This window comes from Diadema antillarum, unplaced genomic scaffold (assembly GCF_040938485.1).
Source record: "Diadema antillarum isolate AM-2024a unplaced genomic scaffold, OU_Dant_1.0 seq00000423_RagTag, whole genome shotgun sequence".
NCBI classification, from domain to species: domain Eukaryota; kingdom Metazoa; phylum Echinodermata; class Echinoidea; order Diadematoida; family Diadematidae; genus Diadema; species Diadema antillarum.
In genome coordinates this window covers 1667501-1684248 of record NW_027271406.1, presented here as the reverse complement: position 1 = coordinate 1684248, position 16748 = coordinate 1667501, and the positions used below count along the sequence as shown (strand labels likewise).

At 43.2% G+C, this 16748-nt stretch overlaps 1 protein-coding gene across 1 annotated transcript in view; it reads left to right on the top strand.

Moving 5' to 3' along the window:
- Positions 1-1441: 1441 nt before the first annotated feature.
- LOC139732438 (probable imidazolonepropionase) overlaps positions 1442-16748 on the top strand; it is a 17554-nt gene continuing 2247 nt past the window's right edge. Inside the window, exons 1-6 of the mRNA XM_071643297.1 lie at positions 1442-1587; positions 3529-3710; positions 4164-4270; positions 5465-5529; positions 15464-15741; positions 16096-16321. Of these exons, the coding sequence (XP_071499398.1) occupies positions 3562-3710; positions 4164-4270; positions 5465-5529; positions 15464-15741; positions 16096-16321 (825 nt within the window). The 5' untranslated portion in view covers positions 1442-1587; positions 3529-3561. The remainder of the gene's footprint in view (positions 1588-3528; positions 3711-4163; positions 4271-5464; positions 5530-15463; positions 15742-16095; positions 16322-16748) is intronic.

The window sequence follows — 16748 nt, the reverse complement described above, 5'->3', positions numbered from 1 at the left end:
GAAGTACGGGCTCTTTAATAAGCACAAAATAATACCTTTTAAATGATACATTGGTCACTACATATAAACTAGATATTTGAAGCTATGGTCAAAAGAAGCAACAATTTTCTTATTATTCTCTTTATTTTTCCTGACCTTTAATCCCAAATATCTCCATTTGGCAAATATGGACTTATCGGTTTTTGCAAACAAACTCTTCACTTTTTCAAGTTTTCTCTTAGAATTTTCGGCTAAATGTTATGTATTGAATATACCATAATTATTATGAAAGGTAATTTGATTAGCTTTAAACTTGGTAAGTCAATAAAAAGGGAAACTTTACGCATGAGTGAAAATCTTTGTTTTTCTCTTCTAAGGCTCAAAAGTAAAAATTGCAAAAATGAACAAGTTATCATTAATTCATGCGTAGGCCTAAATGCTCTTCTATGTAACAATAAGAACAAAAGACAGATTTAACACACACACACACAAAAAAAAACATGAATTCAGTTGCAAAAATATACCTATGATCTCTATGATATCTTTAAAGATCAATAAAGGTTAAAAATAAAGGAGGAAAATGAAGAATTTTTTTGTCAAATCCAAATTCAAATGAAACGAGAGAAGAAGCAGTATTAACAAAAATGGTAGGATTGTCACGAATTGGTTTCTCAATTAGGAAAATTGTAAATCATATTTGGTTCTTGGATTTGTCTCATGATGGATTCTTGAATTACTAAATTGAAAGAATGAAAGAAAAATATTCTGTTCATTTAATCATCTTTGTGCCCCTACTCCCTACACTGTATGTCATTTAAAGTTTGAGTTGACAGATCCCCCCATAAGTTTCCCACTTTGATTTTGATTTTGTTTAAGGTAATAAAGAGATAAAGATAACAAAAAACTAATTTTTGCTATTTCTTTCATATCTCTCATTATGTTAACTGGTCTTTTGTTATCATTGTTATCAAGGGAATTTGCAAATGAAAGACAATAGGCCTATATGTCAATTTTTGCGATTTTTACTTTTGTGCCCTGAAGGACAAAAACAAATGTGTTCACTTATGCGTAAATTTTCCCTTTATACTGACCTATAGGTTGATAGGCTTTAATATGGTATAACTATAATACATTGATTTTCATTATTTAAAAAAAAAAAATCTTCTATGAAAATTATGAACTCGAAAAAGTGTTTTTTTTCTTTTTTTCGTGAGTGTACAGTGTACCGGTATTACCCTTGGTGGATGGAACCACCGAACTCGAAACTCGAAACTCGAGTTCGGTGCGGTGGGTGGAACGTGGGTGTGGAAGCCACTGAGGTCAGTGAGTGGTGGAAGCTCGACCACGTGCTACGTGCGATACTGTGCAATGCAGATGGTGTTTACGTACACAAAAACCTACCACCATTCCACGGCCACTGCATGCACTGCACTGCTAGGGGCTGGAAGCCTGGAAAGCGCCTGCCTGTACCACCAAGGTATCAGAAAACACTGCCACAGAGAGCTCCAGGAACAGGGATCATCACTGCTGCTATACTGTCAACAGTGCCCTTCTTTCTTGCTAGCCCAAGCAAGAACTTGACTTTCCTGAGTTTTAGAGCGAGGTCAGGTAGATTACCCTTCATTCTGCATCTTCCTAAGGGGCTGGTTGAGAGTTAACCGCCGCAGCAGCGACCCCAAATAGTACGTACAGCACCCCGCGCCGCGCCGGGGTTAGTTAACCGACCAGCAGCCCCATAATAGGATATACGCATAGCGTATTTGCGTATGGGGCTGCTGGTCGCAGTTAGTTGAGAGTGTAAAGTTTACTGTAGAATGTGTAGATAAATCTTTGACTATCAAATACTAGACTCTTAACTGTAAACTGCGACCAGCCCCGACGCGAAGTATTTAAACTGTATAAGGAGCGCTCCGGGGTTAAACTATCGTATCACAAAGTGTAATTAATGGAGTCATAGACAATACCCTGGTACTGTGGTAGATTCTACATTGACATTGGATTTATATTCTACTCTTTTTCTAGTATAAAATAAGTAGTACTACTAGTACTAGTAGGCACCTAGATCTAACGGTAGACCTCTAACTTAGTACTAGATCTAGTAGTTCTATTGTATTGTCTAGTATTATTAATGACCTATATAATGACTTATATTTCGGATTGGATATATATCACACACTTGACCACGTTGACTTGGGTTTGTTAATTGTAGGTCTAGTAGAGTCGAGAACGAGTAGTAGTTGTAGTGTAGGCGACAGTCAGACAATTGTAACATTTAGATGTAAGAAAGATAGAGTTTAAATGTGTGGACAAATGCAAAAGCTCTTATTCGGGCCTCGGGCGGGGTGCAGGGAGTAGAAAAAACTGCAAGATACGGTTGGCTTGGCCTTGGCTGTCCAGGACATGGCTCCCATGCCATGGGCCATGGCCCAGACCAGGGCAGGGCAGGGCCCTGGGGTTCACCAGCAGGGCTATGCACGCTGTATCCTAGGAGCTTATGTGAGTTTACCCGTACTAATATGTCTGTGATTGCATAAGCTTTGAGTTTTGGGATAAAACTGGCAGAGAAGATCATTTTTAATTTTACCAATGGCCAACCTACCTAGACCTAGTAGTAGTAACCTACCTACATGTATCGATACCTAGCTGAGACCAGCCCGAACGCGAAGTGTTCAGGCTGAGGGATGTGGGATTCGGGATCTTGTACGAGGTATTATCGCCCCTAAATTCCAATTTAAGCACTACAATTGGTTCAATTTGAATACATACCGATGTAGTTCAATTGTTGACAACACTCACCTGGGATCATTTGGTTCGAGGACCCTAGTAGACCCTTTCTGTCCAAATTGATGACTTTAAATGATTCGGTCAAGAGGAATCTGTGAGAACGAAAACTGCTCCGTTCAACAGATTTGAAACCTGTGCACATGTACTAGACGGAGTGCAGTATGGCCTTTTGACAAGGCCTTAATTCTCGCTGTTGACAAGGCCCATTATTCAAGCATTCAAAATCACAGCTACAGTGGCTTTTGCCTTTGTTGGTCCCATCCCTTGGCCCGGAATCTACATGTACAGTATGTTGTACATGTACCAAAATGTAACAAGCTTTGTACAGAGTCCATGCTTTACATAAGCTATCATGGTGGTTTACAGTCCAGTGTTCATCTCACAGAACTCGTCTCTACACACAGAGAGTAGTGTAGAGTTCTGTGGTTCATCTCGTCCTGTGTAGTGCTGGTGTAGCTGGGTTGAATGGAAGATTAACAGAATTTATCACACTTCCTCTATAATGTCAATGACATCAGTGTGTTTTTATGTCAGTGTGGTATGTCTACAGTACAGGGGCTGTGAAATGTTTTTGCTTTTTTTTAAATTTTTTTTTTAGTGTGTGTGCAAGGGGGGGGGGGGGGGCGGGGTGTGTCAATGTTGTGCTAGTAGTTGGGGCAAGGATCAATGCCCCCTCCCCTCGGTTCCACAGCCCCCTGCAGTAGGATACAACTTGCATACAAGTAGATAACTGAAATTAGAACTGATCTCTCGCTCTTTCATCAGGTCGTACTGTGAGGCAGAGGAAAGGAAGAGAGCATGGCCAGCTTCAAACTGTGTCTGAGAAATGCGAGGCAGGTAGTGCAGGTGTGCAGTGAAGGTGAATCCTGCCTGGTTGGGGAAGCCATGAAGAAGGTGGCAGTCATTCAGCAGGATGGAGATGATGGTGTGGATGTCATCGTGGACAGGTAGAGTTTGTTAATAGATTCGTTATTAACTTTGCTGTCACACTGCAATCTTTTATTTGTGTACATATGAAGAGATCATTTGCAAAACGGGTTAAAGTGCCATTTGATTTAGGAAGTCCCTCATTACATTGTGCAACATAAAACCTTTCCAGTGATACCTTGTTGCATAACAAGGAATATTCTTGTTGTTATGATGAGAAATATCTTTCCCCTTCCTCCACTTAAAGACATTGTTCATGTTTCAATGTTGGCTCATATGATTATTTACCAGCATGAACTAGAGTAGGAAGGGAGAACCAGTGTCATAGAGAATTGAAAGCATGGAATATGATCAGTATTCATCTGAAGAGCTCGACAAAAATAAACAGCACAAAATTATTGTCATCACAACTCTTCTATGCAAAATTTGAACATAATTTAACATTTCACATTTTGACCATTTTTCTTTTCAAGGGAGGGTCAAATTGCTGCTCTGGGCCACAGCAGTGTTATTCAGTCCAAATATGGAGACTGCCAGTTTGACCAGACTGTTGATTGTTCTAACATGTGTGTTATCCCTGGTAAGTTATGTGACTTTTGAACTTCAGAACTTGATAGTTATGTTTTCTGTCTTTTCAGAGTAGTCGATTGCCAATCCTAAATTATGATGATATTCATGACCATGTAGGTAATTATCATTAGTTGCAGTAATGATAGTAACTGTCTCATTATCATTATTACCATCATCAATGTAAACTGTACTTGTGTGCTGCTCTATTACTCTTTCGGCTGATGGAGATGTTGCAAAAGATCAGAGAAAGTGAATGTTCAAGTTTAAGTAGTTTTATTTCATCTCCAGCAAATTGAGGATGCAATGAAATATTTGAGTATACATATTACATTTAATGACATGAGATCAGTACAACAATGTTACAAAGTAACATGTAATAAAGAAACAGGGGATTGTTAAACAGAGTTACAAGTAAATGCTATATGTGACCTGCTACAACAAAAGGATCCGAAAGTCGGGGGAGAGCAATTTTCTGAAAATGACATGACATTATTCCCTTACTCTTCTACTTTAATTTCATATACAGCACAACTCATAAAAGTACTCGGTTATGGAGATATCGATTATTTTATTAGCGCATGTCAAGTGGGTGAGGAAATCAGAGTTTCGAGAAAAACGCCACGAAAGTTTTCCTTCCGACGCTAACATGATCAAGGGGAGGCGAGACAGTTTTCACCGCTTGACAATAGAAGGTATGCTCCTAGCGATATGGACCGTGATGTTCATTCAAGCTTAGTGCCGGCGGTCTACGCACAACCAATCTGTAATCAGGATGCCATGCACTGACCAATAAGATCACTCCCTCGTTGCTAGGGGCGGAGTCTAGTTGCAGCGCTAAATCCAAATCTTCGGACACGTTTCTGTCACGTTGAAAGTAAAAAAATCATGGCCCAGAAAGATGCCAATTTCTTGCCTTTCGTTTGATCATTTAGCTTCGCAATTTCGGCAGATGATAGACAAAATATTAGACTACAAAATTATGCCAAAAACAGAAATCCGATTGTTTTGACCAATTTTGATGAGGTGACTTCAAACTCGATTTTCTCGGCTCCGTCGTCAGCGACTTTAGGATCCTTTTGTTGTAGCGGGTCACATATCTTTATGGTAAACTCCGAAACAAAGTTGTTGGAAATGTTATCATGGGAAATATAATCTGTGAATGTTTGTGGAATAAAGTCATCAAGGTTTCTTGTCTCATCTGCAGGACTGATTGATGGTCACACTCATCCTGTGTGGGCAGGAGACAGAGTTCATGAGTTTGCCATGAAGGTAAAATTTCATACCTAAAGCACTAGCCGCTCAATTGATGAGGAGAACGTTTTTAGGATTAAGTGTGATTGTCCCTCTGACAAACACTAAATACACTAACAACAACAACAACCTCCCCCACCCCCTCCAATGACTAGTCGTATTATGATGCTCTATACAAGCAATGTCTGCACAGATGATCAACATTATATAGTTGTTGTTTGAATGTATTGTTGTATGACTGGCATTATTATCAGTATTATTGTTGCGGCATGAATGAGATGGGTCTGTAATGAAAAGACTAAAACTATGAGTCTATGCAAATCTATGCAAAGAAGACCCATTTTTCTCCCCTGGTAACAGTCCCCTCAAAGTGAAATAGGCCTACAGTTGGTCAAGCCCAATCCTAGCAAGGCCAAGTCCACATAGCAACAGTTTGCTCATTGGATAACACTTTAGGCAAACATGCAAATTAGCCCAAGGCTGGTAGGAGATGCCAACTCCTCACCATAGCCACATCACTAAGACAAAGGAAAGTCCAACGGCCAACATCATCTTTCATGTTTAGGAACTTTTACACCAAGAATTTGTGGAAACCAAGAGGCCAAACAATTGGTGAGTCAAACACTGAATTTAATATATGTCATCTTCATTATTGATGTTAATTGTAGCATTATGTTGAGTGTAATTAATGAGAATTAGTCCCCAAAAGGTTGGTAAGATTTCATCGGAACATAAGAAAGTTTGCATTAGTTATGTGTGCACGGACGGTCAGTGCACTCTGTGTGTGTAAATATTATGCCTGCACTGTGTTGGTATATACTCTCCAGTGTGGAGAGAGAGAGAGAGAGAGAGACGGAAGGAGAATAGGCCAGTGCAGGGCTTTGTTTGTTGCTTAAGTTAGGGTTAATACTGCATAATTGTACATGTTAATAGTAGAATACACTATTATGTTCATTGTAGATATATTCCAATCTATATCCCATGTTTATGAGAGTTTGAAGTAGTTTTAAGAAGTTTCAAAGTTTGTCTGTAGCTTTCTATGAACCTAACTGTGTATGTCAGTGTATATGTATGCGTAGTGAAATTAGGTACATGTATTCAGGAAGGAGTATACACACACAGGGGTTCGTTGTTCGGTGCACTGCGTTGTGGTAGAAAGTCCAAGAAAGATACTGTTGCCATAGGAACAGTTCTCCTCCGCAGTGAGGGTTGTTCGCACAGTAGCTTAATCAGGATTAAAGTTAGTTTCGTTTTAGGTGCGTGTTAATTGCAGGATTAAGCACTTGATTGCAAGGTGCGTAGCTAATTATAAGCAACATTGTATATATTAGTGTTATATACCTCAGACATGTATCAATGCTGTGATACTTTTTCATTTATTAGTTAAAATCAGTAACTTTATGGTTAATATGTACGTTACATATTAAGCGATTGTAAACATCAACTTATGTTGGTACAAAATGTTGTATATAGTGTATATTACACGCTGAACTTGCATTTATTATGTTTAACTTCTTATTGCATTTCAGCGAACCACTCCACGCCAATACATTACGCTTCAATACACTCCACTCCGCTACATTCCACTCCGTGTTTACACTTCAAGTTTACAATCCACGCTTCATTCCATGTATGACACCCAACAAGCACGTGTATATTCCATGTTTTATACGATGTTCTACGTTTACGTTCAACGACGATTAAACGGATTGGAACTGCACTTATTGTTGTGACTGTTTGTTCATTGAAGGAGTGCGTTCGAATCAACCTCCCTGTAGCTTATTTACGTTGGAGAAGCTACATTAGTTCGCAATTGGGGACTCTAGTTTGTGATTTCTTGTTCTAAAGCTCGCGAATTGTGTTTACTTCGCGTGAAGAGAGAACTGAATTCGCAATATGACAACCAATACAGAGCGACTTCCACAAACTGACGACCAAGGTGATGATGATGTCACGACCCTCAAGCAGTCGTGCCGTGCTTATGCTGGCAGCCTTACAAGAAAGTTCAAGGAACTGGAAAGCTGTATGTTAAGCACGGACAATTATGAGGCCGTTGTAAATAAGGCTGGCCAGTTAGATGACACTTTCAAATCGTATAAAGAACGCTTTGGGGAGTATCATGCACGGCTAACTGGCCAGGAAGCAGAATCTGCGCTGGAGGAATTCCAATCCAGGCAGAGGAACAAGGAAGAGTTTGACGTCAGGCTGGCGAGCTGGATGGCGAAGGCCAAGGAGAGCGTGCGGGAGACGACGCACCTGGACAAAGGCGGGGATGACGATGACGACAACGCGTCGCTGCAGTCTTCCGCGACCAGGAGCAGTAGGTCATCACGGCGCTCGACAAGCACCACATCCAGTGCCAGACTGAGGGATGCTAAGATCAAGGCTGAAGTCGCGAAACTTAAGCTCGAACAAATGAAAAGGACACAAGAACTCAAGATTGCTCAAATGAAGCTTGAGCAAGAACTTGCTGCTGTAGAGGTGGCAAATGAAATGCAACAGGCGCAAGTAGAGGCTCAGTTACTTCAAGAAGAAATTGAAGGTAATTGTGCCAGTGAGGTGAGTGCCTCCATAGTACGTAGTGTACGTAACGTAGATGTAAAGAAGAAATTAAATCCTAATGCCCCTGTTTGGAATGCGAATGATCAATCAAATGCCCGTGTAAATGTTGATGTGAGCCCAACCCCTGTAAACGCTAACGTGAATAATTCTACATTGCCTGATATTTTCTCAGCTGTTGATCTGGCCATGAACATGCCCAAGTCTGACCTGACACAATTTGATGGTAATCCATTAGAATATTGTAGTTTCATTAACAAGTTCGAGGCTACTATTGAGTGCAAACCAGTTGATGATAAAGTGAAGTTGATGTACCTAATACAGTTCTGTGCAGGGAAGGCCAGAGATAGCATTGAGAATTGCACATTTCTAGGTCCAGAGGGGTACAGAAAGGCCAGAGAAATCCTTCATGACCAGTTCGGGCAGCCCTTCCTGGTGACCACTGCCCACATGAGGAAAGTGCTGAGTCGTCAGCAAATAAGACCCAACGATGGAGCTGCTCTGTGGGACCTTACCAGGGCCATGCGGCGATGTGAGATGGTCTTGTCGCGTATGGGATTTCGGGCTGATATGGACAGCTCGGATAACCTGCTGCGGATCCAACAGCTCCTTCCTATGCACATGCAGGCAGAGTGGGCAAAACGAGCACACACCATGATGAAGCAGCGGGTGTCACCGACCTTCTCGATGATGGCTGATTACATCGAAGAGTGTGCCCAGCTCTCCTCAAACATGTTTGGTCAGAACATAGGCAAGGGCAAGACGACTACCCCCAAGGATGGCAAGAAGTTCGCGAGTAGTGTCAAACGAACAACGCTAACCACGCAAGGGCAATCACCAAAACAAACATCCCAGTGGAGGTGCACATGCTGTTCTCAGTCACACAGCTTGACATCATGCCAGCGCTTCAAGCAAATGTCCCGCAATGAAAGGTTGAAGGTGATACGACAGGCAAGGCTGTGTGACAACTGCTTCAAGCCAGGCCACCTGGCCAGGGAGTGCAGGCAGGACAGCAACTGTAAGGTCGAAGGCTGTAAGTGGAAGCACCACACCCTCCTTCATTTCCACGCCTCAAGGAGCAGTCATGAAGGGCCACAAGGGCAGAAATCGAGCACAGTGACAAATCAAGGTGCCAAATCATCGGAGGAGCGTGTGATAACTGGGGCCGGTGACCAACCAAAGCAAGCTGATGAATCAAAGGGTAACAATTACTCAAACAGCGGCAAGTCCACACATCTCAAAGTGTGCTTACGGGTTGTGCCAGTCAGAATCCATGCCGGTGTCAAGATGGTGGAGACATGGGCACTGCTTGATGAGGGAAGCGACGTGTCCCTATGCGATGCAAGCCTGGTTGACGAGCTTGGACTCAAGGGGAAAAGGAGAAAGTTTGAGTTGATGACAGTCAACGGAGCTCACACCCAGAAGGACGGCCTGGAAGTGGGCTTCACCGTCCAAGGTCTTGATGGCAAAGAAGAAATTGATCTCCCACGTGTCTGGACAGTGGATACGTTACCCATCTCAAACAGCCTTATCCCCAACAAAGAAAGTATCAGGAGATGGGATCATCTGAGGGGAATAACCTTCCCTTCCATTGACCAAAGAGAGATCAAGCTCCTAATCGGTGGGGACACCCCAGAAGCATTCTGGGTTATGGAGCAAAGAAGGGGTAAGAGGAAGGAACCCTACGCCATACGGTGCCCCCTAGGATGGACGCTGATGGGACCAACATCAACAGGGGAACGATCTTCAGCAAGCGTCAACTTCACCTCTCTTGAAGATCCTCTCCAGAATCAACTCAAGCGGTTCTGGGAGTCAGATTATGGAGGATACTTGGTTGACGAGAAGACAGCCGACTCTGTTGAAGACCGACGCGCACTGCAGATCATGAAGGAAAGTGCTACTATCGTTGACGGTCATCACGAGGTTGGTCTGCCATGGCGCCACTATCCCCCAAGTTTGCCAAATAACCGACATCTGGCACAAGCGAGACTTCGGTACCTAAAGAAAAAACTTGAAAAGGACGACATGCTCCACTCGAAGTATACAGCAACCGTCGAAGACTACGTTACGAAGGGGTACGCAGAAAAGGTGCCGACTCAGAAACAAGAAAACCAGCAGTCAGGGAAGAACACTGAGGAACGTACATCGGGTATATGGTACCTCCCACATCATGCAGTGGTTCATCCACAGAAGCCTGAAAAGGTCAGGGTTGTCTTTGACTGTGCAGCAAAATGCCAGGGTACCTCTCTCAATGACGAACTCTTACAAGGACCGGACCTCACGAACAACCTGGTGGGAGTACTGCTGCGATTCAGACAAGAACCGATTGCAGTGGTGAGCGACGTGGAAGCCATGTTCCACCAAGTGAAGGTCCCAAAACGAGACTGTGACGCGTTACGTTTCCTCTGGTGGGAAAATGGAGATCTTTCATCAGAACCAGAGGAGTACAGGATGAAGGTGCACCTGTTTGGTGCAACGTCCTCACCCAGCTGTGCTGGATTTGCACTTCAAAAGACTGCTGAAGACCACCAGGGAGAGTACGACCAGACTGTAGTCGACACAGTACGGAAAAACTTCTACGTCGACGACTGTTTGAAGTCGGTGAAGGACAAAGAGGCAGCCATGAAACTGGTGGAAGATCTGAAGAAGCTGCTACAAGAGGGTGGTTTCCGGCTCACAAAGTGGCTGAGCAACGACCGTGACGTTCTGGCGGCGATACCCGAATCCGACAGGGCAGCATCGGTGACAAGTCTTGAACTTGATGAGTTGCCTGAAGAGCGCACGCTGGGCATCCTGTGGAGTGTTGAAATAGATGCCTTTGGATTCAAGGTCAGCATGAAGGAGAAGCCTGCAACAAGACGTGGCATCCTTTCCATTACGAGCTCCCTCTACGACCCGCTAGGATTCGTAGCACCCTTTGTCCTCACAGCTAAAGTGCTGATTCAGCGACTATGTAGACGAGGCCTATCATGGGATGAACCAATCTCTGAAGAGGAACAGAGGGAATGGAGAAACTGGATGCAGGATCTCCCCAAACTGACTGGCCTCAAGATACCAAGATGTGTCAAGCCGGGAGATTTCCAGGAAATCGCATCAGCACAGCTTCATCACTTCTGCGATGCATCAGAACTAGGCTATGCATCGGTAGCTTACCTACGTCTGACAGACATCACAGGGAAGGTGCACTGTTCTTTCCTCATGGGGAAATCCAGACTGGCACCTTCGAAGTCTGTTTCCATCCCAAGACTAGAGTTGATGGCGGCTGTCCTGGCAGTGACCGTGGATCGATTCATCAAGGACGAATTGGAAATTGAGGTCACGGACACAACATACTGGACTGACTCGACGTCGGTGTTACAGTACATCCGGAATGAGAGCAGACGATTTAAAACCTTCGTGGCAAATCGTGTTGCTAAAATTCACAACGCGTCCACACCATCACAATGGCGTCACGTGGACACAGCATCCAATCCAGCTGATGATGGATCCCGTGGCATGACAGCAACGGAGATGGTGAAAAATCCACGTTGGCTGAAGGGTCCGAACTTCCTGTGGCAAGAGGAAGAAAATTGGCCAACCCCTCCAGAGGTTCTGCAGGACATCCCACAAGATGATGTGGAGGTGAAGAAGGCTAACGTGAATGCAGTGACGTCAACTGACAGCCTAGAGGAGCTGTTAACCAGGTTCTCTTCATGGAACAAACTCAAGAGGGCTTTCGCGTGGATACTGCGCTACAAGGCATTTCTGCGACACAAGGGTGATGCAGGAAGTGTGAGAACGGGACACTTCACAGCAAAGGAGCTAGAAGACGCAGAGCTGGAAATAATCAAGCGAGTGCAGAGAAAAGCCTTTCCAGCAGAAATGACAAGTGAAGGAAAGAAAGGAACACCTCCAAAGTCAAGCACACTAGACAAATTAAACCCCATCAACGTTGAAGGAGTGCTGAGAGTTGGAGGAAGACTAGGAAAATCCCCGCTCTCAGATGATCTGAAACACCCACTGATTCTCCCTCATGATCACCACGTGACTACCTTGCTCGTCTCCCACTACCACCACGATGTTGGACACTCAGGCGCCGGCATGACGTGGACTGCACTCAGAGAAAAGTACTGGGTAATCCGAGGTGGTGCTACCGTTCGCAAGGTATTGGGAAATTGTCTGCAGTGCAAGAAGAGAAGCTCACAGCGAGGTCAACAACTCATGGCTGACCTTCCTACTGAACGGGTCACTCCAGATAAACCTCCTTTCACCTACACAGGGGTTGACTTCTTCGGGCCATTCCGAGTAAAGAGAGGTCGCAGTGAGGTGAAAAGATACGGATGTGTGTTCACCTGCCTTGCTTCAAGAGCAGTGCATCTGGAGGTAGCACACTCCTTGGATACCGATTCCTTTGTGTTCGCTCTGAGACGATTCATCAGCCGTAGGGGTTACCCCGCAAAGATATTCAGTGACAACGGAACAAACTTCAGAAGCGGACACAAGGAATTGAAAGAAAGTCTTGCATCGCTGAACAGCAGTAAGATTGGAAGATTCCTAAGCCAAAGGGGAATGGAATGGCAATTCAACCCTCCAGGAGCAAGCCATATGGGGGGAGTTTGGGAGCGTGTAATACGTTCGGTCCGTAAGATTCTTGAAGGCCTCCTGAACCAGCAGCTCATCACAGACGAGGCGTTGATGACGTTCATGACTGAGGTAGAGGCCATTCTAAATGCCAGACCCTTGACGCAACTGAATACCGACCCACATGACGACGAACCTCTTACACCCAATCACCTACTCCTGCTGAGGAAGAGTCCATCCCTGCCCCCTGGAATATTTACCAAGGATGACTGTTACACCCGACGAAGATGGCGTCAGGTTCAGTACCTCGCAGACCAGTTTTGGAAACGTTGGGTCAAAGAATATCTACCTCTCCTCCAACAGAGGCAGAAATGGACAAAATCCAAACGAAACTTCATGCAAGATGATCTAGTCCTGATCGCAGATGACTGTGCGCCTCGTGGGCAGTGGCCTCTAGGTAGGATTGTGGCCACGTACCCTGATAAGCTTGGTAGGGTCAGGCAAGTTGATGTACGGGTGGGTCTGAAAAGCTTCAGGAGACCCATCTCAAAGTTGTGCCTTTTGGAGGCACGAGGAGATTCGTAAATTGACATAAGCATCAGTAAACATACGGTACATCTGTTATGTTTATCAAGTTGTTCATGTAACATTGTGTGATGTACAGTTTGTAAAATAATGTTGAAGCATGTGTTAAGTAGTGATAGGACAATTACGTCCTTCGTTGTGTAATTAAGATGACTTGGTCTTGGTCGTGGCCGACAACCTTCCACATGGACAGTGGTCATTGGGGAGGGTTGTTGAGATTTTCCCAGGAAGGGATGGTGGAGTGAGACAGGTGGAGGTGAGAGTTGGCCACAAGCACTTTAAGACCTGTAGTAAAACTCTGCCTGCTAGACGAAGGACAAAAGAATAATTGACCGCTTACAGTAATTGATCTAGTGAATGGAAGTGTCCTTACGTTATGAATTATAGTATTTGAGATTGTTATATTTCTGTATGCTACAAGGTTAATTGAGTTTCATTCACGCTGTGAACGAGGTATGAATTAATGAATGAATGCAATCAGATTTAATATGTATGCCGCTAAGTAAATTTTGGAATGATCTAAATTGATAGATAGCTCATTGGGGCCGGTATGTTGCGGCATGAATGAGATGGGTCTGTAATGAAAAGACTAAAACTATGAGTCTATGCAAATCTATGCAAAGAAGACCCATTTTTCTCCCCTGGTAACAGTCCCCTCAAAGTGAAATAGGCCTACAGTTGGTCAAGCCCAATCCTAGCAAGGCCAAGTCCACATAGCAACAGTTTGCTCATTGGATAACACTTTAGGCAAACATGCAAATTAGCCCAAGGCTGGTAGGAGATGCCAACTCCTCACCATAGCCACATCACTAAGACAAAGGAAAGTCCAACGGCCAACATCATCTTTCATGTTTAGGAACTTTTACACCAAGAATTTGTGGAAACCAAGAGGCCAAACAATTGGTGAGTCAAACACTGAATTTAATATATGTCATCTTCATTATTGATGTTAATTGTAGCATTATGTTGAGTGTAATTAATGAGAATTAGTCCCCAAAAGGTTGGTAAGATTTCATCGGAACATAAGAAAGTTTGCATTAGTTATGTGTGCACGGACGGTCAGTGCACTCTGTGTGTGTAAATATTATGCCTGCACTGTGTTGGTATATACTCTCCAGTGTGGAGAGAGAGAGAGAGAGAGAGACGGAAGGAGAATAGGCCAGTGCAGGGCTTTGTTTGTTGCTTAAGTTAGGGTTAATACTGCATAATTGTACATGTTAATAGTAGAATACACTATTATGTTCATTGTAGATATATTCCAATCTATATCCCATGTTTATGAGAGTTTGAAGTAGTTTTAAGAAGTTTCAAAGTTTGTCTGTAGCTTTCTATGAACCTAACTGTGTATGTCAGTGTATATGTATGCGTAGTGAAATTAGGTACATGTATTCAGGAAGGAGTATACACACACAGGGGTTCGTTGTTCGGTGCACTGCGTTGTGGTAGAAAGTCCAAGAAAGATACTGTTGCCATAGGAACAGTTCTCCTCCGCAGTGAGGGTTGTTCGCACAGTAGCTTAATCAGGATTAAAGTTAGTTTCGTTTTAGGTGCGTGTTAATTGCAGGATTAAGCACTTGATTGCAAGGTGCGTAGCTAATTATAAGCAACATTGTATATATTAGTGTTATATACCTCAGACATGTATCAATGCTGTGATACTTTTTCATTTATTAGTTAAAATCAGTAACTTTATGGTTAATATGTACGTTACATATTAAGCGATTGTAAACATCAACTTATGTTGGTACAAAATGTTGTATATAGTGTATATTACACGCTGAACTTGCATTTATTATGTTTAACTTCTTATTGCATTTCAGCGAACCACTCCACGCCAATACATTACGCTTCAATACACTCCACTCCGCTACATTCCACTCCGTGTTTACACTTCAAGTTTACAATCCACGCTTCATTCCATGTATGACACCCAACAAGCACGTGTATATTCCATGTTTTATACGATGTTCTACGTTTACGTTCAACGACGATTAAACGGATTGGAACTGCACTTATTGTTGTGACTGTTTGTTCATTGAAGGAGTGCGTTCGAATCAACCTCCCTGTAGCTTATTTACGTTGGAGAAGCTACAATTATTATTATCAAAGTCATTATTTACTCTCTGTCAGCTGTCAAAATAAAAGACATTGTTCAGTGGCTACAAGGTCAAATTAAAAACAGTATGGTCCTGCTTTAATAGTCAGAAGAAATAATGGTTGATAATGTGAGAATATTTCTGCAATACAGCTGGCAGGTGCCTCCTACATGGATGTGCACAAGGCAGGAGGTGGCATCCACTTCACTGTCAACCACACCCGCAGCGCCTCCGAGGATGACCTCTACGGGCTGCTCCGGAGCAGGCTGACCAGCATGCTGCACTGCGGCACCACGACGGTGGAGTGCAAGAGTGGCTATGGGCTGGACGTCGACACAGAGGTCAAGATGCTACGGGTGCTGGAGAGAGCGAGACGGGAGCTTCCTATCGAGATATCCAGCACATACTGTGGGGCTCATGCCATTCCAAAGTGAGTGGCTTTGCCCAATCATTGAGATTCATGACATATATGTATCAGTTTTCTTTTTTTTCTTTTCTTGCTGATGCTGAGGGTTGAGTTGCATGACATGCAAAGAAAACAGCAGCTTACTTGATTGAGGTACAGTTATTGATTCCACAAATTTGGTGCTGTCTTGAAGATTATTATTGTGACTGCTTAATGTGAATGAGTAGTGGTATACAGTGAAAATTCAATGCTTGAATTTTTAATAATGCAAACTATAAGCTAATGAGTTTTAAGGTACAACATGTGAATTATGTGCACTGCCCCCCCCCCCACCTTTCCAATTAATTCTTCTTCTCTGTCTGACGCTGCTTTCCAAAGGGGTATGACTGTGGAGGAGGCTACGCAAGATGTCATCGATGTTCAGTTACCGCGGATTAAAGAGTTGATGGAGAAGGGGGAGCTGAAGGTGGAGAACATTGATGTCTTTTGCGACAAGGGTATCTTTGAGGTGGAAGAAACCAGGAGGATACTGGAGGCGGGATCCAAGATGGGAATGGCAATCAATTTCCATGGTGACGAACTCCATCCTGTCAGAGCAGCGGAGGTGAGATGCTTGTAGAATTTGACATTAAAAATCTTTAGAATTCAACTCTTATTATTATTAGCTGTGGCAGTCAATATGAGCACTAGTTGAGGTGGTGATACACTACAGTCAACTTCCGTTATAATGAAGTCCTCAGAACTGGCAGTTTTCTTTTATTGTATCAAAATTTCATCATAACCAAACCAATGAATAATAAAAAACAGAGTGGATAATGTTGGGTCCTGAATATTTACTTCGTTGTAACTAGAGTTTCATTATAACTTTGTTCATCATAAGGGGAGTGCACTAGCTGTACCTGAAATTTTCTCCAGTCTGAAATTTGAATATTTTAATGACTGGTGTGATTTGTTGGAATACTGGAGACATTAACTGGTAACAAGTCAAACTTTGCATATATCAGATGATATGAAAAGTGTGTAGAAGCATC